The sequence below is a fragment of the Lates calcarifer genome, linkage group LG16_LG22 (assembly GCF_001640805.2).
Source record: "Lates calcarifer isolate ASB-BC8 linkage group LG16_LG22, TLL_Latcal_v3, whole genome shotgun sequence".
Classification (NCBI taxonomy): domain Eukaryota; kingdom Metazoa; phylum Chordata; class Actinopteri; family Centropomidae; genus Lates; species Lates calcarifer.
The window spans coordinates 919,298-946,293 of record NC_066848.1 but is presented as its reverse complement, the minus strand read 5'-3'; the positions used below and the strand labels follow the sequence as shown (position 1 = coordinate 946,293).

The window sequence follows — 26,996 nt, the reverse complement described above, 5'->3', positions numbered from 1 at the left end:
GCTGAGAGCGGTTTCCAGGTACTTGGTCTTGGGCAATTCTGTTCTGGAAATCTTTGCAGTCTTCTCCTCTATGATTTCATCTGTGTGTGAATAATTTCTCTGAACTGTATTTAAATCAGCGTCACATGACATCTTTTTCTGATGCTGCTCAGTCTCATTCCAGCTTCTTTGTCAACAGCTTGGTCTGAAACTGTCACTGTAATATCTGAACCACAATTTCAAATGATATGAATTTGGCATTTAAATAAGGAATTCAAGCTTTATTTTACTGATTGTCCTGAGTAATAATATGGAGATTTCAATTAATCAGCTACAGATGCAGAGGAAGTGGGTCTTACAATAGGCTTTAATGAACTAATTTATAGGTGATCAGTTGGAATTTGAATGGAGGTTATGCTGTAGGAGCTTAGTTATAAATAGAGTTGGACTGAATGGGTTTCCATGGATCTGACTGTATTAAATAACTCCTTAACTGTATGAGTCTGAATGTGTACAGAAATCCAGATCCATCAGACCAGGCTACGTGTCTCCAGTCCTTAACTGTCCAGTTCTGGTGAACCTGTGTCCTGCAGGAGTGGAACCTGACGTGGTCTTCAGCTGTTGTAGTCCATCCACCTCAAGGTTTGGATCGTTCTGAGATAGTTCCCAGGAGATCAGCTGTTTCAGAAATACTCAAAGATGAATACTCCATCTGAAGGTGCAAAGGTTCCTAATAAAGTGCTCAGTGAGTGAACATCAAGATTTCTACTGATTCAACAAAAGTAGTTTTGTCTTTTTAATAATATATATGTTCTGTCAGAAAACAGAAAATCCAATCAATCAACCGATCAACTGATTAATATACGAGTCTTATCAATTCAGGAAGTCTCATTAACTCTGATGTGACATCTTCAGCTTTATGATTTACTCAAACTGTTCCTTCACTCAAGCTGACCTCATTTCATTGAGCATCATTTCTTTCCCCATGTATCTTCCTGTGACTGTAACCTGAAGCTCCCTCAGGACGCAAACACTGAAATTAAACATCAGCAAAACAATAAACACACACACACACACACACACACACATAATCCACCTGAAAACATTAAAGGAGGATCGTCAGTAAATTCTGATTACAGCTGATGCTTCCTCAGTGCATCAACATGTGAGTGAATCTCATTATATTTTGTTGCACTGTGCAGCTCCTTTGCACTGCAGTGGATTTGATGGTGAAATGTGATTCCACACTGCCATCTTGTGGTGACACAGAGCAGCACGTGTTGGCGTTGCAGTACAGGCTGTGTCAGGAGAACATGTTCCGGTATTACAAGGTTAAATGGTTTACTGATTTAAATTTGCAGTGTGACTGTTTACAGAATGAGCTGGCTGTGGACACGTCACACCCTTTACTCTGTATTACTAAAAGCAGCCATGTGGAGCTTTTAAATGACATGGGTTTGATGCGCAGACACACAAATGAAACAAGTGGGCAGTACGGCTGACCTCAAGACAAAACACACAGGTATTATTATGGATGACTTTATAGATCCCTCTCCTGAATCCATCATCCACATCCACACACTCACACACTCAGACCAAAATCAATTCTTTGCATGCTTTGGAAAGGTCTCATCTATTCTGCAACAATAATCTCAATGACTTTGGACATTTATCTGCTGCCTTAGATTGTAATTACTCGTGGCCTCCACCTTCTGCTACTGTCCGTCTGATTAGACCACTATTGATATTCCACGGACTGTGAGGAAAAATGATTGCACACATTATTTCACATTCCTGTGCGGCGGTGCATTGGTCTCACTCACGCTGATTCTCTCCTGAATCTGACACCCTGAGATCTGTTTTGATGCTGTGATAACTTTCTCCTCCATGCTCCCGCAAACCAGATTCAGGCTCGACGTCCTGCAGGGAGAGTAACAGGCTCTGCAATATGACTCATCTTATCAGCTTTCACACTGATGTAACTGATATACAGAGTGCCATGCAGCCATGATACACACACACTGTAACTGTAAGACACTGTCTGTGCCTTCAGTCAGTCGCTCTACAGACGACTGGTCACACTGGAGTCCAGAGAAATGACATTTTGAATGCTGCAGACCAGGTGAGACATCAGCTACACAAGTCCACGTGTAGTACTTAACCATTTCTTTGGCTCAGATTAGTTTCCTGCTTTTAAACACAAAATCACATCCTTTCATACAAGATTCTGTATCTAGAATAATACAACATTTATCAAAGGAGTAAGTCGTTCTTATTCTACATCATTTCAAATACAGACTTCTGCATCAGTATGACCTTGAGGAGATGATTTCTGCAGAGAAATAGTTACTGTTTGACAGCATGTGGGCTGTATGAGAATTTGAGGCGAAAATTAGGTTTATTCTAACCGTATTCTTAAGATTTCAGTTATATTCTCCATGTTCTTATTCATGTAACGTTTCATACTGTCACGGTCTGTGAACATCCTACATACAATGGTGTTAATCTCCAGAGGACAGAGCAGTGGGTGGTAATTCATGCACAAAAGACACGTGAAACATTTGTAATTTCAGCCACAGGGTTCAGGGCTGCATCTTCCAAAATAGCTACATATTATTTCTGCAGTTGGGAGCCTGGCTATGCCCTGATACTGTTTAGTCAGCTAGACTGTGTTTCATGTGACAGAGAGCTACAATAGTATGATGAATATTACATCACACAAATCTGCTCAAGCTGCAACAGAGACTTGAGAAGGTCACAACCAGGATCTGTGATACGCACCACACGCCACTGATGATCAGGGATTTCTGAATTCAGGTGAGGAGGAGGATTTACTGTTTGAGGATTAGGAAGACTTCTGCTGGAGTCTCCCTAAGCACCATTATTTCCACTCCTGGTTTCAGCTAGGAGGCAACAACTCAAGGTTACAGTCAGGGGTGTAAATATATGTATGTACTCTAATTCTGTGTTACTGGTGGTACTCGCTGGAACAGGTGTATAGTGTATTCATTTAAAGCCTTTGATGAACATTTTCTGGTCATGAAAGTAAGACTAAATTGTTCATTCACAGTCTGTATGTCAACAGGTTAGACTTCCAGAGCAGGAATCAGCTGCAAAATATATTTCTTCAGCACCTTAATGAGAAGAAATGTAGTTCATATTCCACATTTTCTGTTAATGAAGTCATTAAAAATTTCAGTAACTTTTTCTCCTACTTGGAACGGCCAGAGAGCAAAGCAGCTCTGCATCTTTGGAGGAAAATATTACAGAATTTAACTTGAATTTAAAATGTACTTGAGGGTGTGTGTGTGTGTGTGTTTGTAGTGTATGAGGATCTCAGATCATCTCCTCACTCTACATTGTGCTGACTCAGAGTTAACGGTGCTGCAGGGAGTTAAAACTCATTCTCCAGCACTCCCACTGGGACTCTGCTGCCCGAACATCTGCAACACACAAACACACACATTTGAATTTCTGCAGGCAAACTGGTCTCATCTGCTGCACTGCTAATTCAAACATCGGACACATCACAGTTTCAAATGGCTTTGTTGAATTATGATGTAAACATTATGCAACATTATGAAACTATTGTACCTTAAAACCTCAGCTTCAGACTGACACTTAAAAAAGACTTAGAGGTCATTAAAAACCAGCGTTCATCTCTGAATCCAGCAGGAAACTGATGGAGATATAATTAGAAACAGAGTTTGGTGTGTTTGTTACAGCCGCAGCACTTCCTGCTCCAGAAGCCGGGGATCATGGGTAATATTCACCATTAGGCCAAAACGAAAATGTATGGTGTCAACAACACAGACGTTAAACCTCTTTTATTGCTATCATTCATATTCATACACCTAATAAACATGCATAGTATTACTATTTATTTACAGGTTAAGCAAACCGATGCCTATATTAGCATGGTGTTACAGTATATAAATACATTTCACATGAAGATGTCCAGGGAGCTGTGAGGTTGTTAGCCAACGTCACCTTGAGACATGATTTCACATGCCTCACAACAGGAAAAGAAAGGGCAGTCCAATAGTGGCCATTTTCCCAAAGTTGCCCAAAAGTTGCTGAAAAGTTGCTTCAAATACGTCCTGGCAATGTTGCCAGTAATTTTCTTTTTCTGTTTCCATCCAAACTGCTGTCCAATCAGAGCGAACGAGCCCTGATGATGGAGTAGTGTGAGTGGAGCCGAAGGACAGGTGATATTTTTGAGCCTTGTGTATGAATCAACTTCATCACTGGGTGAAAAGAAACGTCCTGTTTGCACCCACACTGACAGAAAGCTGAGTGGTTGCTCTTGTGGCTCTTTGGCTCCATTCTGGCTTTCACTACTTATATACTATTTACTGAGAGGATAACTATCAAAACTACAACCATGGTGCAATATTGTATAAAAGTCGACGGGTCAGTGCTCACTGACGTCCACAGAGCAGACGCAGCTCAGTCAGTGGCAAATGAACAGTGTCACTGATCACTCATCCTTTCAAAGAATAAAGTTCAAAAGCTGAAAATGAGAACAGAAGTTTGAACATCCTGCATCTGTAGGACCCAGACGACCTTAAAGTGGCATCATAACAATTCAAAATATACATTTAATCCTTTCAAAAGCCTCAGCTGAGCATTTATGATGATTCCTCTCCATCATGTTGAATCAAAAACAAAATCAAACAAAGCAGAAGAAACTAAAGTTACACTTGATAATCATGCAGGAAGAACAGAAACAAAAGTAAATCCTACTTTACTTTTCTATAATCGGCAGGCAGAGAGAGCAGTCAGGATGTTTGATGGCATATTAAAAAACAGAATAAAACATGAGAAGCAGTGCAGCGAAACATAAACAGTTTAAAAGGCAATGAAGCATACGTCGATACTGACAGTTTAGCTTGCCATTATGTTCAATACACATCGAAAGGTAGTTTTTAAAAATGGAACCTCTGTGACTTTAAGCATTATGGCTTAAATGGACCATTAAATTCAGCTTCCATTTAAATGAGAGTGTGTAACAGCAATATTGAATACAGCAATAAATAAACATGCATCTCTGTTGTTCAACTGGATCCTGTTTTCCATCTGAAATATGAAGTGTCATGTTCCTCTGCTCATTGACTGCATGCTATTTCAGAGTTCTCCTATGAATAACAAACATGACATTAACATTTGAAAATGCAATTAAAATCTAGCTGAAGAACTAAAGGGAAACCAAGAGGATCAGTGAAATCAAACTGGAATCTTTGGTTCTTTGGTTCACGTCACTGGTAGCAAACATACTGAATCACCTGAACTCAAACACTTGACACTCACAAAGCAGAAGATGACAACAGCTTAAAAAACCGAGGAAAGGAGCGATACCTCGAGCGTAGCACATCCAGGCATTTCTCCACAGATGGGATAATGCACAGATGATGACATCCTGTTGAAATATTTCGGCCATTTCATTCGATATTCAAATCACTCTACAATGTCTAACACGTCTAGGTCTGCCTACTGCTGTGTGTGTTACAAAAGCACAGTGAGAAACACTACCTGCAGCCCACAGAGAGAGACACGCTGCATATACTGGATTTCATTAGAATACGGCACAAGTCATGTAAAGAGTAAGTCGTGTTTTATCACCACCCCCTCACTGTTCAGCCAGTCACAGGCCCCCACCTCACCTGCCACAGCTGCCAGCTAGTTAGTTCCTCACAAACGTGTGTGTGTCTCTGAGGAACACACACTGATCAGCCACAACATTAAAACCAATAACACTGATTATCTGGTTACAATCCAGTGTTCCTTCATTCATCTGGATGTTACTTTGACATGTAGCACCACCTAAACACTGCTGCACACCAAACGCTAAGAGAGGTGAGGGGGCTAATGTCCCAGAACTAGAATCATTTATTAACCTGATTATTAATGTCATAATGTATTATTTATTCCTTTAATGTTGAACACTTTGGAGTTGCATTAGTTAGGTGTGCAAGTTGCCTTCCTTGTGAAACAGCAGAGCAGATTTGTGTGATGACGAGTGCCACAGTACTGTTACATGGAGGCCAGATTTCCAGAATACAAGTGAAGGGATCAAAGGCCACTACATTTATAGTGTCAATGAAAAAATAAACACAGAGACAGTAAAACAAAGACAGTATTGCTGTCTGAATTAAAAATAACTCACAGAAGGACACAGAAGAAAGATTTCAACAGCGAGCAGAAGTGATCGTCCTTGGGAGACCGGTTCATAATTTTTAATACACTCTCCGGCGTTGAGTTATTTTTCCACATCCCTCCACTCCTCTGCAATCCACATTTTTCCTTTTTCACTTTAAATGTTGCACCTGCAGGCAAAAGTTGTAAAGTATCAGTGATCAGTCCATCATAGCAGAGAATCAAAGTGGAACAGGCATTCACTGTCTCCCTGACAATGCCAGTAAATTCTGTCATAAAGCCTTGAATTACAGCTCCATCTTCTCTGTGTCAGACAATAACAACCTGAGACACTAAATGTACTATAGCAAGAAAGATGCAGACTGGCCGTGTTTTTCTTGTGTATCAGATTTGATCAAATCAGTGTCAGATAGGCCGGCTGTTTTTAATAAAGCCAGCTGTATTCAATCTAAAGCAAAGGCTTATTTGAGTGCATGAAAAAAATGGAGCTGCAATCATAAGCATTAGTTCTTCCCAAAAACAACCCTATATGAGTATGCTACTTTGCTCATAAACCCAAACGTAGAAATTAAACACACTCGTCTCAGAACACACCTAAATGACACATACAGTAAAGTACACTTCTTGTCTACACACACTCTCTGTCTCACACTCTCTGGGACACACACTGAACCCGAGCAAATGCTAGAAGTACAGATAATATGTCCAGTAGAGCAGGTTAACAATGACAAAAGACAGGGGGAAGGTGACTCTGGAGTAGTTGTCTATGTGGTGGGGGTTCTCCACGTGACAGCAGTTTATGGAGCGGAGCACTTTGCGGACGGTGGCCAGAGCAGTGAGGCACCAGTTGGTGGCCTCTGGAGGCGACGCCTCGGGCTTGGGCTCACTGCCCGAGGGGCTGGAGGGGCTGACAGTGAGTTCTGTGGAGGCAGGAACCGAGGGAGGAGTTGCAGCAGGCTCCTTGCGTCTCTTGGCTCTGGAGTGAGTGGAGATGGTGGTGACGATGCCGTTCATTTCATCATCGAAAGTCATGCATGTGGTGGCCGTACTGCAGGAGAGAGAGAGAGAGAGAGAGAGAGAGAGAGCAGGAGTTTTAACTGGAAACAAAAACATGAAGCTTCTAAATCTGACAGCTTGAAGAAGGTTTTACTTACCCCTGAGTGCTCATGGTGACATGACGGTGATGATGATGGTGACGATGATAACGACCACAACCATGAAGACAATGACCGTGACCACAACAATGAACAACAACACAGTACAGTCAGGAGGCTCTCACCATGAGCATGTGTGCGTCGCTGTGTGTGAGGGTGCAGAAGTGGGCCACAGCGTACTCGATGAGCGCCCCGAAGATGAAGCTGAAGCAGATTCCCAGGTAAACGTCGATGGCCTTGATGAAGCAGTTGGCGTTGGGCAGTGACGTCCGGGCTCCCATCATCAGCGTGGTCATGGTCAGCACCGTGGTCACTCCTGGAACAGAATACACAGACACACTGGTGAACTGTGGATCCTCTGATCAACCAGTGCAGCGACAGGATATTCTGATTAAGTGAGAAGGGAAGGAGACAGTTGTGGAAGAAGAGGGCATCATCTCAGCTCTGCTTTGCAGCTGGAAATACTCAGCACTTCACACAATCACTGTTGACTTAAAACATCACAGATTCCCTGCATCCCAACAGACATCCACAGCTCGCCATATGTCCTCAGAAAAAATGCTCTGATTTGAAGAAGTACTTCAATGTTTTTAGGTAAATATGTTTATTTGCTTTCTTGCTGAGAGTTGGATGAACAGACTGGACTGGGAGCAGCTAGACTGGCTCTCTTCAAAGTTTAAAACATGCCTGCCAACAAATTTGCACATACGCTCACACTTACGGTAAAAAACAACACAAGTAAACAGTTTAAAGTACAGGACAACAAGGATCATCTGCACTGACCTCACCAAGTCCTCTACATCCTGTCTGCGTTTGTTTTGAGGACTTATTTCGATTTACTGGAGGACTATAATCTAACTCGACTAAATATCTGTGTTTGGATGTTCCCAGATGTTCTCTTCAACCCTCTAAAGTCAGGTCCAAACCAACATCTCTGCTCACAAAGAGGAGAGTCAAAGTCTCTTATATCTGTGTAATAATAAACAAATACTGATGACTGATGAACTAGATTTAACACCTCACAGTTATATGATTAATTAGCTTGTAAATTCTGAAGGTATGTTTTATGCAGTCACTGTGACGTTTGAGCCAAATTCGAAAGCGTTCCCTCCAGGTGTTACCGAGATATCGCACTCATGAGAACGGGACAGACGATCTGTAAACATAATGCCTCTGGCCACGGCTGTCGCAGCGTAAGAGAGAAATAGGTTGGATTCCTTATCTCATAACAACAGTACACAGCATCTACACAACACATAGATAAGGTTTGGTGCAATGTAAAAGTACATGACATTTACTGAGGAAGGCACATTTTCACATATGATTGAAAACCTGATTGCTTTGCATGTTACCTATACAAATCCGTGCTGGAACCGAGGACAGGGAAATCCAGAAGGAAACCCATGAGAGGACCACCAGCAGACTCGAGGGGACATATGTCTCCAGGATGAAGTAGAGGATGCTCCTCTTCAGCTCAAAGTGGAAGACCAGCTTAGGGTAACGGCCTTTAAGAAGAAGGACAAAGACAGTCAGAGAACTGCTGTCTAAGCCCTGAGAGAACGTCACGCAGTGGTTGTGAACATCATTGTTACCAGTTTCATAGATGGCCTCTGAGACAGATGTGTAGTGGTCCTCCACTGTGTACTGAGCCAGCTGCAGGGTGTCTAAACCACTGACAGACTCATTTCCTCTGGTCCAGTAGAACATGACGTCGTTAATGTTGTAACCCCCTGAAAAAGATGAAAATGACTGTTTTAATAAGATCACAAAAAAATGATTTCAAGCTGTACTAATCAATATTTTATGTTGTCACTGGATCAGTTAAGTCGGTGTTCATGTTGTAAAGAACCCACAGAGAAATATTACCCGACTCTTTAGCTCCTTTCATCATAACACAGTCTTTAGAGTCTGTCATCCACAGACCGTCTCTGCTTTCAACTCACTGTTTTCTTTTTACACCCTGCAACTTGTTTGGGTTCAGAGTTAATATTCTCATTAACCTTATTTCTAACTGCAGCAGGCAGCTGTTGTACCTGCTCCACATGCTCCTAACAAGAGAATAACCCTGGGAAACCCTGGGTCCTTCATTCATCTGGACGATGCTCCCCCCACACCACAGAAACCTGGCCTCCAAACTCCTCAGATCTCAGTCATCCACTCTTTATAAGCTGATGATGTGTCAGTGTTATTCAGCAGATGAGACTCGTGGCCCATTATATTTCTTCCCCTGGTTGTGGTTCAGTACAACAGCCTGACAGACGAGCAGTGATATCAGTTAACACACAGTGAACTGCTCCCTCGTGCATGTGGAAATATTACCAGCACATTACAAACTAACCCAGGAAACTGCTTATAATCATAGTAATGATGATGTTACACAAACCATATTAGTATTTTGTTTTTCATTAAACCCCAAAGTAGGAATGGTGGGAACAGCTGGGAATGTTAATTGCTAAAGCTATGCTAACGTCGGATCCTCTCATGGTTGAGTTGTTTGGGATTGCAGCCCATAGTGGGTGGTAAATTCCCTCTAATGCTAAACATCAGCAAACAGAGACATTTGGCAGGAACCAAAGGGAATGTGAAACGCCTTTGAAAGCTAGTTTAAGACATCATGTCTTTCTGTAGTCTACACAGCAACACTCAGATATATCTGCTGTTAAAACAACACATGGATTTGGCATAGTATGTAACACAATGTTAATGTTTTATGTATGTAGTTAGAGTCAGAGTGGAAACCGAATAAGCCCCATTATTCACTGTAACACAGGCTGACACTGAGAGATCTGACAGGAGTTGCTAATGGAAATGCATTTACAGTGTTCATTCAATTCTTCAAAGGGGGAGGCAAGAAAGAAAAAAGAAAAAATGAAGTCTTGATGAAGAGCTTAACTCTCGCCTCGTACCATAACAGGCTAATCATGCATATTGCACTGGGCCCTAGAGAGCCTAGATAACCCAAATAAGACTTGGAATAAGAAGACATGCAAAATTAACATGGTCAAAGATGCCACAGCTAACTGTGCCAGTGCCTCAGATAGAACAGTATAACTCCTACAGTATTCAAGAATAACAATAGATGTTGGGTTTTATGATAAAATGTGATAAAGATGTGATTAACAAGGCTGAACGTCTTTGGTGTATTTTCCTAATTTATCTGCAGAGGGCGCAAGAGAATAAGAAAAGTAAGAAGAGGAGCTATTGGCTGAAGCTGAGTACACCTCTGTAATCTGCTGTTCTGCCATCACTGCCAGCCCATTTAAACCCACATGGACTCATGTATTATTGACCAGGGTCTCCTAATGAGGGGCAGTGGTGACTTTGATGCTGTAAATTCACTCTTTTCTCTTATTGTGCTGCTGTTACCACAAGAACTCATTATTTTCCTGACCTACAGCCTTGACATTACTGTACAAATCAGAGACACAAATGGGTAGTGACATGCAGAGCAATAACATGGACAGAGTTACTCAGGGGTACGTCCAACCTCCCAGCGCCTCGTGGCCTCTTGAAAACAAGTCGCCACATTCACAATCTGAGCGTTTAAAAAGGTAAATTAAAGCAAAGATCAGAGATGATCGTGACGACGTCTTCTGACTCTCTCTGCTGTCAGAGCGCACTAAATATTTTACCACAATCCCAATCTAAACAGCCTCCCACAACGACACTCTTTAAACCTTCCTCCTGTGCAGAGCATCCACTTTTGGCACAGCATTAAAAGAAATAAATCCTTGAATATACATCTTCATAAAGGCACAGAGCAAGAGGGAGATAGAGATTGAAGGAGAGAGAGAGAAAACAGGAGAGGCAGAGCAGCGGGATGAGAGAGACAGACAGAGCGAAAGATGCAGATATTTAGTTTGGAATTATTGAAGCAGCGGAGGAAGGATCCATCATCCTCCCAGTTACCTAACTTTAACCTCCAGATGTCTTTTTGTCTGCTAAGTGGGACTGGAGCTGCCATTAAATGTTTTATTTGGCACTGAGGTCCTGGTGGGCTCCTGGCAGGGATCAGACTTAGCTTAGCCTGGCTGGCTGTCATTTAATAGCACGGAGCAAAAAGCGAGCTGGAAAGCAAAGATGGCAGCAGAGCGAGGAAGGCTGACAGAGAAGGGGGAACTTCTTCAGCCAAAAAAAAAAAAAAAACATCCTGTCGTGTAATTTAATCTTAACAATAATTAGCTTTGGTTATAAACACACTGCCACCATATTTCCTCTTGGAACCACTGAAAATATCCAAATTAGGTGAACTTCCTCTTAATTCAGGAAAATGTCAAGGAGACTGATTTTAAAGCCTCCTGCAGAAGTTTGGATTCTTACGATATTAATATGAGTTTAAAGGATTTGTAAGATTAGGTGGGCCTGGTCCTGGAGACAGGGCTGACCATAAAACATGCCGCCTCAGGGCTTTTGGCGAAAAAGCTGCTAAGAGAAGCATATTTGGATCAGTCAAGGACTAACAGAATAATTTAACATTCTGGGAATTTTGGGATTTTCAGCAGAGTCAGAGGAGATCAAAATCAGTCTCATGTCTGTGTGTTAAGGTGCCTGTGAAGCTCTGCTGTAAACAAACAAACAACTTATGTGAAAAGCACTGTGTGTATTTTTGACATCTAACCAAAAATGCTGAGTGTGTTTTCCTCTTCCTGAAGCATTTGTATTTAAATCATGTAGTGTTTACATCCATGTTTGTTGCAGGCAGTCTTTTCCCTGTCTGTTGTGTGTGATGTGTTTTTACCTGCCACTGCCACCAAGTGTTGTGTGTGTGCAGAATAGGAGCCCACTTTTAAAAACACTTCTCCATAGGGCTGCTAGCACTCAGAAACTCCACATGATACTTAACTAACTATGGCGCTACAGTCCAGGAGATAGTTAGCTTAGCTTAGCAAAAAGACTGGAAGCTGGTGGAAAACAGATGATCATGATGCTCCTTTTAAAATAAACTTAAACAAACAAGACACAGCATGTTAAATTAATGATGAATGTGTTGGTATCTGTTTACCCCTGATTTATTTATGCTAAGCTAACCTCCAGTTAAGGTTTAAGGATTTCAGATGCAGACAAATGCAAAGACAAGGAAAAGAAACACAAGGGAACAAAAGTGGGAACATCCACAAACGAGCTGATGAAGGATTAGTAACAAAAGGTTAAGTAGATACAGAGACTGAGATAATGATGAAAGAGGAGCAGGTGAGGAGAGACCAGGTGAGTGCAGGGCTGACTGGGGAGAAGGAAAAACACAATGACAGGAAGTAGAAGCACAACAGACACTAAGGTGAATAATTTCAAAATAAAACAGAAAATGACGCACAGCTTCTTTGATTTCATGACAGCAACCAAGACATTTATGACATACAAACGCACAAAGAGAAAACACTACATTATGAATTGCCCTGTGTCTGTCTGCTGTGTGACATGAGTATGCAGTCTACACACACACACCACACACACCACACACACACCACACACATGCAGACACACTCCAGCAGTTTAGAAGATGAGAGAAAGTGATCCGTTTGATCCCCTGGTTTGATCAGATTCATCTGAAACCGAGCCCACCCACTGACTCTGCCACAGACTCAAGCTGCACACTTCTGATTTTCTTTATCAAGTATGAAGTGTCCTTACAGCTCTCCAGTTGTAGCGTGCACGTCTGCTTGTCCATGGGGTACTTGGTCAGATCCATGTTGCAGGCCACAGTGGTGGTAATCCTAAAAATCAGAGATGCTGAAGTGTTATTGTGTATTATTGGAAACCTGCAGTAGATGTTATTTTGGCATCACAGTGGTTGCAGTTCATACCAGGCATTCATTCATTCCAACAAACAATGCGAGAGATTTGTGAATTATTTTCCAGCTCTGGTTGAAGTTGTGCTGTTCTAAGGAATAAGCTGGCTCGGTTTTTGGTGCGAAATCGGATCTGAAATAATGCATGAATTGAGCTTTCTATGGCACATTGAGATCACCTGTAACAGAGTGAAGTTTTCACTTTGCTGTTTTAAGTCTTTACACACAGGGTTTTTCTTTTTCCAAACTGTTGTTTTGGTTGTAAGTACTTTCGCAGAGTATAACGAGGCGAAAATGCAACATACATTTTTGTTTTTTGGAAGTTGATTTTCCTGAGCTTTTGCACTGTGAATAAAGGAATCAGCCAATCACACAGACTGGGTCAAAGGAGCCTGGTAGTTGGTCGTCTGCCTCCTCAGATGCAGCGCTCGCATCCTGAGCACAACCTTGAACTGTCCCACCTAAAATATGTCAGGAACCAGCCGTGCTGCAGCTCCTGTATATTCACAGGAGAGTATTTTTGTGTTGTTTATTCATCACGCTCCTGCTTTGCAAAGGCCTTTAAGTGTATAAAACTTCTCAGAATGATGCAGTTTTACTCTTGTTTTTAGAATCAAGTGCCACGCATAAATGTTCCTTGGTGCAGATTAATGACATGATGGACTCAGTATGAATGTTCCTGTAAAATACAATAATTCTGCTGAGTTAAAATAAATAACAGATTAAATCATTGTAAATATGATATGAACTGGAGCTTCCTAAGTCATAAAAGTAGCATACAGTAATTCTAATTGAATCTCCTGTTTTAAGTGTTCAATCTTCACCTCAGTGCTTTCTCATGTATCCCCCCCTGGCACAGCACTGAAACATTTACCACAGCTGTCCCTTTTCCTCCAACACCTCACATTTCTCACTTCACTCTGTCCTGTTTCACAGCCCCCACCTCCCTGAGGTGGCCGTCCCTTTCCTGACTATCATCTTTTTTGGCTTGTTTTACTCTCACTGGTTCTGCTCTCTGAGTGTGAAGCACAAGCCTCCTCCTCCTCCTCCTCCTCCTCATTTCCTCTGTCACAGTAAAGCCCTGAAACGCTGCACTTCTCTGTGTGGAGGCAAAAGTACAGTACATGAAGACTATAGACACACACACACACACACACACACACAAACACAGTCACATGTCAGGCACTTGTTAAAAATAAAAATAAATCAAAACTCACAGTCAAGCCTGTTTACATACCAGATCCCCTCCATGTAGAGGAGCAACACAGTGCCCTCCTGACGATTTGATTGTGTAGAGACATGATTAACTGTGAAGCCAGACCACACTGAGCCTGAATACCCAACCCAATTTTCTATAACATGACACCCACGTACATTTTCCCCCTGTGATACAAATTTACCATTAGAGCAGTGAGAATCTCTCCCATGTGACCTTATTTCCCTTTCATTGTATAACCAGACCATGTATGACTGTACTGTGCTGAAGGACTGAGACAGTGAAGTCAAATCACCATGGACGGCTTTTACACAATCCATATATGAGCTGAGGTTAAAAACAGTAGGATGTGTAAATCCCATCATCACAGGCTTAACAGAGCTGGACAAATTCACCTGCTGGATCATCTATGACCTTTCTGCTTGGCCCAGCATCTAATCAAAATGCCAAGGTAATGCATGATTCAGGCACTTGATTGGAGCCTGTCAGATGTTTCACCCCCTGCACACAGAAATCCTGATGTGGGACAGGACTTATGCTGCTTCGATGGACCACAGCTCTTTGTATCGACACATCACATGCTCCTACTCATATTATCCAATAGCCAAGTAATAGAACTGACACGACTCCCTGCTTTGCAATCACATTATCTTGAATTCAACCCACACGCTCTCCCTCAGCCAATTTCTTCTCTGCTCCCTGGCCTACTTTTCATTGTGTGCTGGAGCGGAAAAAACAAACAGCAACCAATAAACCAACAATCTTATTCGTTATCCCACCTCAGCGCGTAGAGAACGGTCCCGTTGGGGAAGATGCGGATCAGTCTGTTCTCCACAGTGATGTCGTGAAGGAAGGACTTCTTGGAGTCCACGATGAAGGTGTCGGGAACCCAGAGGAGCTCCACAAGTCGCCCGTCAAGACTCAGGCTCTTGTTGCCTTCAAACACCAAGCGCTCGTCTGTCCAGCGCTGGCGGAGGAAAATGGTGGCGGTGTAGTCCTGTAGGATCGGGGCCCAAAGGTCACAACAGGGCTAACAGACTACTTTAACAAGCATGTCAATAATATGCTGACAGACAAGTGAGGTTTTTGCAAACCAAGCTTCTCCTTCAACACTTGTATTTCATTAGTCAGCTGGGGGCTTTTTTTGCATTGTTGGGTATTGATGGCGTCAGGTCCCTAAGCCCTTCTGTGCCTGACGCAACAGTAATCCTCAGCATTGCCTCAAGTCAGCAAGTCTGTTCTGGTTTTTAGGGACACTGAACATAAGTCCTGATGTTACATCACGTGTAGCTACATAATCAGTTTCTTCCATTGTGTGGCAACAAGCTGTGAGTGTAATTTCCCAACCAAACATGTTCAGCAGCACGGGAATTAACGCCATCACTCCCAGACGAGTGCTGCTGCTCTGTCCACTGTTTAACTGAGACTTACACATGAACTGAACGGTGGATCTCCAATTCCTTACGAGTAAAATTAACCATAATGTTTTGCTGTAATCTCGGTTTGAATGTTGTTTCAGCAGCTTGCAGCCTTACCATGTTGATCTCTGAGATGGTGTCAATGCTGGCGATGTCCAGGCTCATGCCCACTGTTACTGGACCATCTAGAAACAAAGAGGAAACCAGTACTAATATATATTTGCTGCATGTGTCATCTCATTTGAGATTTGAGTGTGAGTGCGTTAATGCAAACTGTGCATGTGACTGAGTCGTGTGACGTAACAGGGTACAGTATATTCAGAGGGATGTATTGTACAATAAAGCATTGTGTTGTATAATGAAAGGTTATTGGAGGATAGGACATTTAAAAATGCTAAAGACCCCACACTGCTGGCTCATCAACAGCTGCAGTCTGTCAAGTGTGAACCTCCTTGAGGGAATTAGTTCTCCCTGATTCACCATCAAAGAGGCGTAACTTTGCTGCTGTCCTATGTTTCATCTTCCCGTTTTCCTTCTCTCTCACTTATCAATCTTCCTCTCTGTGAGAGAGAGTAATGAGGCTGCTGTCATACTGCAGATACTGTATACTGTACATGTCTTTGTGTTTGTGGGTACGAGTGTGTAGGTACTGTAAGCAGAAACTTGTTTTTGTGCAGCCACAGTGACCCTGACATTTGACCTTTGACCACCAAATTCTAATCAGTTCATCCTTGAGTCCGAGTGAATGTTTGTGACAAATTTGAAGAACATCCCTGAAGGTGTTACCGAGATATCGTGTTTATGAGAACACGACAAAAAACACAACACCTCCGGCTGCGTCCGTCACCAGCGCAGAGGCAGAAAAAGTTCAGTTTAAAGTTCAGACATTTGGCTGATACATCTGCTGGAGTTTACCTTTAAAGGAACAATTCAACATTTGGGGAAATACGTTTATTCGCTGCATGACGTTAGATGATCTCAGACAGACAGGAGGAAACAGCCTGTTTGGTTTCTGTAGTATCGCTGTTAATGCTAAAACAACTGTCTGCTGTCTGTAGATTCATAGTTAGCATCCAAACATACAGAGTGAATCTTCAATCTAAAGGCCTTTGACGCCTGAATATACAGGAGCTGAAACACAAGTGGTTCCAGGCGTATTTTAGTACATTGGTGGGACAGTTGGACGTCCTGATTACACAGAGCAGCTTCTGGTAATCTATGTGATTGCGATGCATTTACTTGTGGTGCAAAAACCTTCTGGAATGACGTCACAATCACAAAGGAGAAAAAAAACTAGCTCCTATTGTGTAAAGATTTTTATTCTCTGCAAGAAAACAAATAAGTGTATTCCCCAAAATGCTGAACTATTGCTATAAGGTTACCTGAGTGTTAGAAATAATGATTAAGTTTGGTGTTAGGGGGCTTTCTGTCAGACTGCAGTGAGCAGACCTGGCTGAGCCTGAGGCTGTCTGGCACAAGGATGACACTGACAGGTGGTGAAACCCTGCACCTTGCACCAAAATGTTGAAAATAGTTTTACTTCTACTTTATACGGCTGAAAAGACGCCACAAGAAGAAGGAAGAAGGTGTTACGAGTTTTAGTGAAGCATCTCTGGATGAGTTGTGCTTAAGGGTTAGAGAATAAATCAAATCCATGGACGTGCTCACAGTGCGAGTAAAGCAAACATGTGTGTGGGTGAGTGAATAACGTGTGTTTGTGTTCACCAGTGCTTTTACCATCAGCATGTGCCAAACCTGTGTTCCCAGGCAAGAAGGCCTTGTGATCAAGCTGAATAGCATTCGCCTTGTTAAAGTCCGGGCTGTTATTACAGATCAAACAGCGAGTAAACAAACCATAATCACATTGTGACGGATTCCCAGAGCCTGGAACAATAACAGTAGCGAGGGATTTGCAGGGAATGATATAACATTGTTCCTCTGAAAGTGAACACTGAGATAGATTTGTTCCTTTATGAATTAGTTGGCTGGTGAGAGGTGTATCAGCAGTTCAGATCTGTTAAACTACTGACAACATTATATTGTCAGATTTAATGATATAATGAGATTAAGACTGAAGATTTAATGCACGTTTACTTATTTACTGGCCTCATATCAGTGTTGATGCTTGTTTTCTTCTGCACATATAAACGTGTTATGATTTCATTGCACTGAGAGTAATTACGGAAAAAAGCAATTTCACTGATAAATTGGACTCGGTCTCATATTATATTATACATGTGCAGTAAATTCAAACGTATGTATGTCAGCCTATATTATTCAGGAGAGACACGCAAGCACAAAATTTCAATACCAACCCCTCTCTGTCAAACACACATTTCCCCTGAGTGTTCTGTCATTTCCATGGCTGCGTGTGTCTGCAGTTTCCTTACTGTCAAAGAAAGGCCTGAGGTACTTGTTGTATCCTTTCATCAGCCTCTGAATGGTAGGAGGCAGAATCTCTCCTTCCTTCACTTCTGCATTGAGCAACGAACTCTCTAACAACCTGAGAGCAAAGACAGAGAAAAAGAAAGAGCCAGAGAGAGAGAGAGGAGCAGAAATAAGGATTATTATCCTCCCATTGTGCATTTACCTGGTGGATTCCTCCTCACGACCCCCTCCCTATTCACACAATCCGCAGGGTGTCGATTGAGCTCTACAGCGAGTCGTCCAAACCACGCTGAGGCAAAGAAAATTAAAATGGCAACTAGGAGCTAAAAAACAGGAAGAAAGAGAAGAAAAAAGATGCTTTGCTTCTTTTAATAATTAGATTACCTTGAATTGACTGGGTTCAGAATATTTTACACCATCCATCTCTGTTTCTCCATTCACTTTTAAAAATTACTGTTGGCTTTCATGAGATTCTTTCCCCCCTCGTTCTTTCTGAATTCTATCCTTAAAGGCACACTGAAGTGTGGGAAGATGATTATATTGCTGGCAATTGTGGCAGGGGAAAAGAATACTCATTGCGCCTTCCCCAGTGGTATGTGTGTTTGTGTATAAATCAGGCTCTAAATACAGAACGCCTGCTCTGTAGAGAGAAAGCCCTGAGGCACGTGCTATGATGTAAGAGGGACTGAAGCAAGACAGATCAGGCCATGTGCAGAGGCAGAAAACATTCATCTTCATATGCTGGCAGCTTTTCAGACTCCCCTCTGTCACTTGTGTGCTGCTGCAGTCAAATGTTGTCATACGGAGCAAGAATACAGAGGCCAGTTTTTGTTATCACACACTATCAGTGAATATGATTTATTGTTAGTGTGAAGACGTTTCAAAACATCGGTGTGTGGCAAATCAATTTTGATGCCTCTGTGTAATTGTTATAAACATATTAACTGACTTGGATAATTGGCTTCTGACTGTTGGTGCTGGCGTCTTCCATAAACTCTGCTGCTGGAAAAACATCCTCCTCTTTCTGTTTCACGAGGCAATTTCTCAATTTCTCGCTACATCGGACTCTGTGGGACACAGTTTCCTCCTGGTGATGACCTTGTTTGTATATGTTAATTATAGAAACATCTCAAGATGAATGTAATGATTTATTGATGATAAAATGCTACATGTAACCCATTATAGCTTAGTTTGCTGTAGGGAGACACAGCCATTGCACTTCATGGAACCAAACTAGAGTCTAAAAAAGGTTTCCAGCCATGTTAGCAGCTCTGAGACGCTGTTCTTAACTCCGTCAACTAGTTAGACAAAAAACACCAGGAACAGCAAAAATCTACAGTTAGTCAACAATGATGACACAGAGGCAATAATAAAATGTGGAAAATGAGTTATATATTAGTTATATATCAGTGGAAAATCTTTTGATATATACTTATAAACCATTCAAGAATCTCATGGCTGAGATATTATTTAAAGCTTGTCTCTATCATAAACAGTTCAAAAGATAAGAGTTTGTGGAGATGTGTCCGGTCTGGACCAAAGAGGTGGAGTGACCCACCAACATTTCCCTCCCTAACGACAGCCTGGATAGAAAAGGTGATTTGACTAAAGTGAACACAGAATAGAGAAGAGATACCAACTGTCATTTTTCACTTTCATTTGATTTTCATCAACATGTTTCAGCCTGAACCTGTGTGATTTTCACCGTGCAGGCTGCCGTGTCCTTCCTAAAGTCACCACTTGATTTTGTGTGACTGACTTAGAGAGACATTAATGGGGACAGGCACAAAGGTGTTAAATCACCTCTCAGTGGGCGTCCACGTCTGTGTGTGAAAGAATCACTTGTTCTTCCCGTTTCTTCCCCATGAGAAAACGGGCTGTCCTACAGGTGAAGCTCAACCTCTGGACCAGACAGGCTTCTCCAGAAAGGAGCGGAGAACAAGTCTTTCCCATGAAACTCAGAACTTGTTTCACCTGACTGTGTCAAATCAGCTTAGACAGTGGGGTAACTCGCTCCCAGCACACTGTTGCTATGCTGCATAAAGTCTCACTCACATGGCTTGCAGCCAGTTGTTTCAGCAGGCAACAGCCTCGGATGGAAAAGCCATGTTAGTGACGGAAGTGACAGCGCTCTGCCTCTGGCGTGCTGCATTATCAATCTGGGTCTGCATGACCCTCGTTACGGCCACACATGCCTTTACATCTGTACGAGGGAGAAGGCCGTGTACCTCTGTCTCTGCTGTGACACAGATGAGGGAAGCAATAAGAAATGTAAAAATATTAGATGTTAAACATGGAAATAACAAAATGTACTCTTCAAGGACATTATAAAATATATATATATAAGGACTAGTATGGAAGAGAAGTATAGAAAACATAACTGGAGGTGCCACATATCATGGCATTGATTTCCTATAACGCAGCACTTACAGATGACAGATCTATTCGTCTTTGATGTTCATACTGAGACACTGCTTCCTTGAGTGTGAGCTAGGAGCCTCCAGCTCCTCTCACTCTATCCATCTCTGTAAATCCCCAGACTCTGGACGTTTGGCTGTCTAAACCTTCACCTGCAGACCGGGATGAGACCTCAGTCCTCCAACCTGCCAAACAGTTGCTATCCACTGAGCCCTGACAATGAAAAAAACAGGAAAAGACAGATCTCTAGAACACTCCAGGAATCACACAGGCTCCTAATATAAACAACTTACTTTGTTTTTTATAAGCGAGGCGGCATGATCACAAAAACACCAGGATATTTAGGCTGTGTGCCGACCACACACATGAACTCACACTGTATACACACACACACAAACATCATGTTTATGTACTGTAGCATCCCTCTCTCCCCAGATGAAAGCACGATCTGTAGAGTGCACATTTTCCCAGAATGCTCGCTGACAGAGCCGACACACCTGCTCACCAGGTCTGCCTATCAAGAATAACAACATGACACACCGAATGCCCACAACTGAGCTGAGGACGGCCTCGGCCATACTAACTCACAAGCTGTTGTTTGGCTTCAAGACAATTGCAAAAACATGAATATATGTTTAAAACCTGTCAGTGTTTTTTCTGAGGAGCAGCGTCCACTGGCCTTCCTGCTCTTCATTTTCCCAGCAGATGAATAATGAAAGTCCACTGGTAGTTAAAATGTTGTGGTTTAGTGAAATAATGCTGGGTGAGACGGCTCAGTAACTGTTGTCACCTCACACCTCATCACATGAGCCCAGCAGCTGGGTTTAATCCCACAAACTAAACACACTCAGGTCATACTCAAATTGCCTGAGTGTGTTTCTCTGTCTAGAAGTGTTAGCCCAGTGACTGACAACCTGTCTGAGGTGTTCCCTGTCTCTGACCCGTTGCATGCTGGGATAAGCTTCGGCCCACTCGCAACTTTGAACCTGACAAGCTCCATTTAAAAAGGATGGATGGATTTAAAGTGACAGCATTAAAGTGCACCTGGTGTTTGATGCACTAATCAGCAGCATGATTAAATCATTTTCACCCTGAGGTACGTTCATGAAAAGTTTGATGTTTACTAAACTAAAAGTTTAGAGTCTCAGCTCAGTGATTAGCAGGTAGGTTGTGTGTGAATGAGTAGGATGAATAGATCCTATAACAAGAGAAGAAACTCAAATTTCTTCATCCAAAAGTCTCAGTAAACACTGATGATCAAATGATCATCCAGCAGATTCAAGCTCAACAGTTGGAAGTTTGATGTCGACACGAGCAACAGAGTTTCGTGGCACCAGCTTATTTCTGAGGGCTTGATCTGTCGTGGCACTTGTAACAGCAACATTATCAGCACCGACACATGCCACTGTGGATCTATACAACACCTTCTTATGTGCTAATTGGCCAGCCACAAATAATTGCTTCTTAGCTGTGTGAGTGTTGTGGAAAAGCAAGTGCCAGCAGGAAGCAATGATCCGTCTGTCGCTGTTTTTCATGATCAAAATCGTCTGCTATTCTCAGTAATGAGTCCTTTGGTTTGCTTATTCTGCTCCTCTTCTCTCCTGTCTCACTCTTGTACTTTGATTTTTTTTCCTCTCCTCGTCTCTCATCCCTCTTTTCATCTCTTTCTCACAGTATTAACAGTGTCTGAGTTCATTCACTGCATCATGATAAAAGCTAATTAGCGTAAATATTACACCCGTCGTACGACTTCTAGCAGTGAGTGAAATACTCAGCTGTCACCAAACAAAGAGTAATTGTGAAATCAAACACTGACTGCCATACTTTTACAGAACACTTTGGGAAATACTTTTATTTGCATCCAGGTGAACTTTAAAGAGAGCCAAGCTAACTGTCTCCCCCTACCTCCAGTCTTTATGCTAAGCTAGGCTAACTGCCTCACAGTTCAGGGTGCAATCATTTAATTTAGTGTTACTCTGCAGCTGTTTATTAATCTGCAGTTCTTTACTAGTTTCCTTCATGTTCCTTGGTAGCTACTCAGCACTGTAAAACTGAGTGTAACACAGTACATACAGAACATCTGGCCAGCTGCAGTGGTACAGCCATGGGCGACCTCTGCTACCACAGACTGGCCTCTGTGCCTATATACATCCATTCTGAGGCCTACAGGCTATGCTAATGTGTCTTGTGTTTCAATGTTGGATGTGTGGGTGGAGGAGCAGGTTCAGACAGACTAATACGGGGGTGACAGGGTGGCTTGGAATGAAGGACTCAAACCCTGTGGGGGAATTCGCCTTTTCAGATCCTGTTTCATTACATAGCCTCCCCACAGACCCCCTCTACGCTCCAACTCCCCACCCTCACTCTTCTTCCCAATCTCCAATGCACACAAGGCATCAGTCCAGGCAGCACTTGCACATTTCACAACAGATTAATTCAGTTGAATATAACCCCTGCAGAGAGCTGAGTAACGCTCTCTGTGGACCCCCTTCTCTCCCAGTCCTTCTTCCACTCTTCCTCCCACTCAGCAGTACGCTCAACTCCAACCAGCTTCTCACTCTTCTGTCACTGATTCATGTCGTTCCTCATTCCCCCCAAACTCCCTCGGCTGGCCTTTTGGTCTTCGCTGCAGAAATCCCTGCAGCCTTTAACGTGCTACGACACTCACAGAGGAGTCAAACATGTGTGATCTGTATACACACAGGGAGCAATTTGAATGAATATTCCTCATTCAGGAGGAGTACAAATCAGCTGAGCATAGTGGGAGAGAGAGCAAAGTCAGTATTACATTATCATATATATTCTATCCTTATACTCTCAATTAATTCAACAATAAAGTGCATTTAATCAAACTTGATATGTTAAATGGAAGAATTCCCTCTGAGGGACTGTTTTAATTTACATGGGTTATGTCACTGTGATGTAATTGAGGTTATGGATGTATGAAGATTAGTTATTCAGTGTATCATATGAACTAAAGAAGGTCCTCAGTTGACCTTCAAGGTCAGAGAATCACACTAATTCATATTCAAATGACAATGAATGACATTTGCGTCTTAATTCACAGACCCAGATCAAATGGGAAACCACAGAAATTGCTTCATTTTCCCTCCATACAGTGCTGAAATTACACTGCTTCACTGCATGAAGGTTTTCAAATGCAGAGCACTTCCTCAGTACAGTAGGCTGTGAGACAGCGGAGCCGTCCATTGTCTTGTGACAAGCTGCTGGAGAGAACAGGTAAAACATACGGCATTAGCTCAATCCTCAAGGTGTGCTAGAAACGTTAGCTTCATACCGGATGCTTCGCTTGTCAAGTTGTATTAAACGTCTTCTTTTCTTCTTTTGCAGAGAATATTATATTTTTTTTGCCGCTGTGAAATGGGATTTGAAGAAAGTCGCTGCTGCTCTCACATACAGAGATTAATCTCTCACTCATCAGGGACTTCCGAGGCTTCCTCAGACCTCTCAGCCACTCCACGCTCAGAGATGCAGAGGCAGGCAACCAGGCAGCACCACGGAAAAAATAAAAGTCCTCCTGAGTTCATGTCGCAGGCTTCTGTGGATAAAAGCAGCTGTTTCTCTCTTTCATGCTATCCCAGGCAGCTCCCTAAGCCCCTCCACATAGGAGAACAGAAGCACTCCCTCCTGCCAAATACAGAACATTTACTGTCTTCATAAGCCCACCAAAGTCTGAATCTCAGACAAAAAATTTGACTTGTGACATGAAAAATGTGTGACTCTATTTTTGGCAAATTTACAAGTGCTGCATGTACACGTTGATTTGGTCTGCTCTCTGGCCTCAAACCGTGTAAAACAAAAAACCTCCTGCAGATGCATCTCTGGAAGTTATCTGCAATTAACCAGTAGAAGGAGAAAGAAATCATTTCATACTGTATCCTTAACAACCCTGATAGGTCTACTTCAAAGTCACAAAAGCACGTCCTAATCATTCCTCATCCCATTGTATTATTCTGACCTCGTTTTCATTAATAACACATGCAGGCCTGGAAACCTCTGCTGATTATTGAAGAGGCAGAGCGAGATTTGTCAATGAAGTGCTCTATCCATCACCCCCAGCCAATTAAACTGAAGTATTGCTCACTTTGCAGGATCAACTTGTCATGCCCTCTTATATCCTCACAGCGTTCGATCAATTACAGCACAGACACAATCAGAGATTAACCAGTATCCTGAATCATACAGTAAATTAACAGGGTTTTTCATGTGAGCTCTGCAGCATGTACGTGTGTGAACTGGTGGTTTGAGAGTGTATTTTGTGTGTGTGTGTGAAGAGTATGACTATAGCATTGTTCTGGTAAACTGCATCTTGACAAAAGAGAAAACACAGACACATGGCTGTCTAAACAATAAATGGTGCATGATTTGACAAGTGGGATTCAACAAAACATTCTCATTCCTCAGTGAGTTTTTCTCAGTGATTAAACGCAGCTTCTGTGAACCTGCTGTGAGACAAATCCAGCGGGCAGTGGGGAGCGCTGATGGCCTGCTTTCAGTCTGATGTTTATAGATCCAAACTCCACTCGCCTCTCTTTATGCAGTTACAGCGAGATAGCGCTCTAAGAGTCAACCATGAGTAATTGACTGAATGTGTGCACTGCCTCCTGAGTGGGCTCCACCCTGGTGGTTGTCTTGCAGGAGAGTGAGGTCCCTCACTCCTCTCCTTAATGCTAAAGAAAATTATGCCCAGTGCTGCAAGATAATGCAATTTCCACTGACTGCAAAACACTGATGCAAATTTCGATGCCTCTGTGGAGCAGGGTTTAACTGAGAGGAAGAAACACAGACGACTGCACGAAGCTTTAGAGTCATGTTGACAAATGCTGTGTGAAAAGTGAGTGACTGGTTTTGAGGACTGTTTTAATCAGAGACAGCGTCGCTCTGACAGGACGGCTGTCTTTGACAAGACTTGAAAAGGGGAACCGTGAGTAATAATTTTATCCAAGTTCCACATTCTTTAATGCAGAAATAAGGAGAGTCTGAACATGTGATGGTATGGCTGGCAGGGATCCCACAGGGCAACACTGCTGGTGCAAAAACAATCTTTTCTTTTTTTCACCATGCTAGCAGCATGACTCTAGGGATGGCAACGTCTGTCTGTCAGTCGGTCCATCGGTCGGTTTTTGCACCACTCCAGACTGAAATATCTCAACACTACTGGATGGACTAACCATGACATTTGGTCTGATACCCATGGTGCCCTGAGGATGAATCCTAACTCCTCTTACTGTTACTGTAGCACCACCAGAGGGTCAACACTTTCACTTCTCCTGTGTGATATTGAAACATCTACTTGACAGACTGCCACAAAATTAGGTGCAGATACTCCAACAAGTCCTCCAACCTGAACGACTTTACAGGTTGGACCCACAGGAGCGCACCAGAGCTTGGTTGTCATGGTAACAAAAGTGAACACATGGTTATTTTTGTAGTTTGGTTCAGGTTTAGGAAAAGATGGTGGTTTGGACTAAAGTTAGATGTGGATCATGTATAAAGGAAAAAACAATGGCTAACATGCAGGACACAGAGTGGCCATAATAACTGAGTAACATATAGGTAGACTCAGCATGTCATGAAGGAGGACAGTAAATAAACGCTGATACATGAAGCTGTAAAAGTGATCTTTTTTAAAGTAAAAGCCATGAAAACAAATGTTATTCTTTCAACTGAAAGTGATCTGTGAGCAGCGTCTGAAATGAAATGATGTCAAGTCTTGGCTGAAACACTCTAAATCAAATGAAATGGACTGAGAGATTAAACTGAAGCTTAATGTTAATGTTGACAGAAACTATAAGCGCCATCTTACAGAGACAAGTTAGATTTTCATTAAGGGAAATCATCAAAGATGCATTTTATGCCTTCGTGGTTAATCTATAATTACTCGAGCATTTTTTCCTGTCCATTACAGAGTAATGTCATTACTGAGGAAAAAACAGATTAGTTATGAAGAAAATCTTAACCATCCAGAGAAAAATCCCATCAGCAGGATAATTAACTGTGTTTTCTTTACAAGAATGTTAATGGATGCCTCTGCCAAACATGTCTGCATGTCAGTGAGGGAGGGAGTCATGCAAATTTATGCTGAATTCAGAGCCGTCATGCTGTAAAAAACAATGTTACTGTACTGACAACAGTGTGTGAGACAGGAAGAGTGAGACTCCATCTGACATTTTTATCCCTAACTTAAAAAAAATGTGAATGTTCATTTATTCTGGTCTGGGAGTATGTGTTTGGATATGGATGAATTTAAAAACACAGACTGATAAGAGCTGCTGAGAGAAAATCTGCTAGCTCTGCACTGCACACTCAACCTTGTTAAAGTTATAAGGGTAAATTTCTGGTTGAAATGACTGTTGTCAAGCCAGAAACATCTGAGGATCAACCACACACTGAAGTTTAAGTCTCAGTTGTCCAGGTTAAAAACCCGTCCTCCACCACCAACGCTCAAATTAAAGGCTGT

At 42.3% G+C, this 26,996-nt stretch overlaps 1 protein-coding gene across 1 annotated transcript in view; it reads right to left on the bottom strand.

Annotated features, from left to right (window-relative positions):
* Positions 1-3,791: 3,791 nt before the first annotated feature.
* Positions 3,792-26,996, bottom strand: part of LOC108890397 (gamma-aminobutyric acid receptor subunit pi) — a 60,623-nt gene continuing 37,418 nt past the window's right edge. The window contains 9 exon segments of the mRNA XM_051076810.1: positions 3,792-7,161; positions 7,163-7,183; positions 7,415-7,605; positions 8,642-8,794; positions 8,882-9,019; positions 12,918-13,000; positions 15,071-15,288; positions 15,827-15,894; positions 18,100-18,212. Of these exon segments, the coding sequence (XP_050932767.1) occupies positions 6,820-7,161; positions 7,163-7,183; positions 7,415-7,605; positions 8,642-8,794; positions 8,882-9,019; positions 12,918-13,000; positions 15,071-15,288; positions 15,827-15,894; positions 18,100-18,212 (1,327 nt within the window). The 3' untranslated portion in view covers positions 3,792-6,819.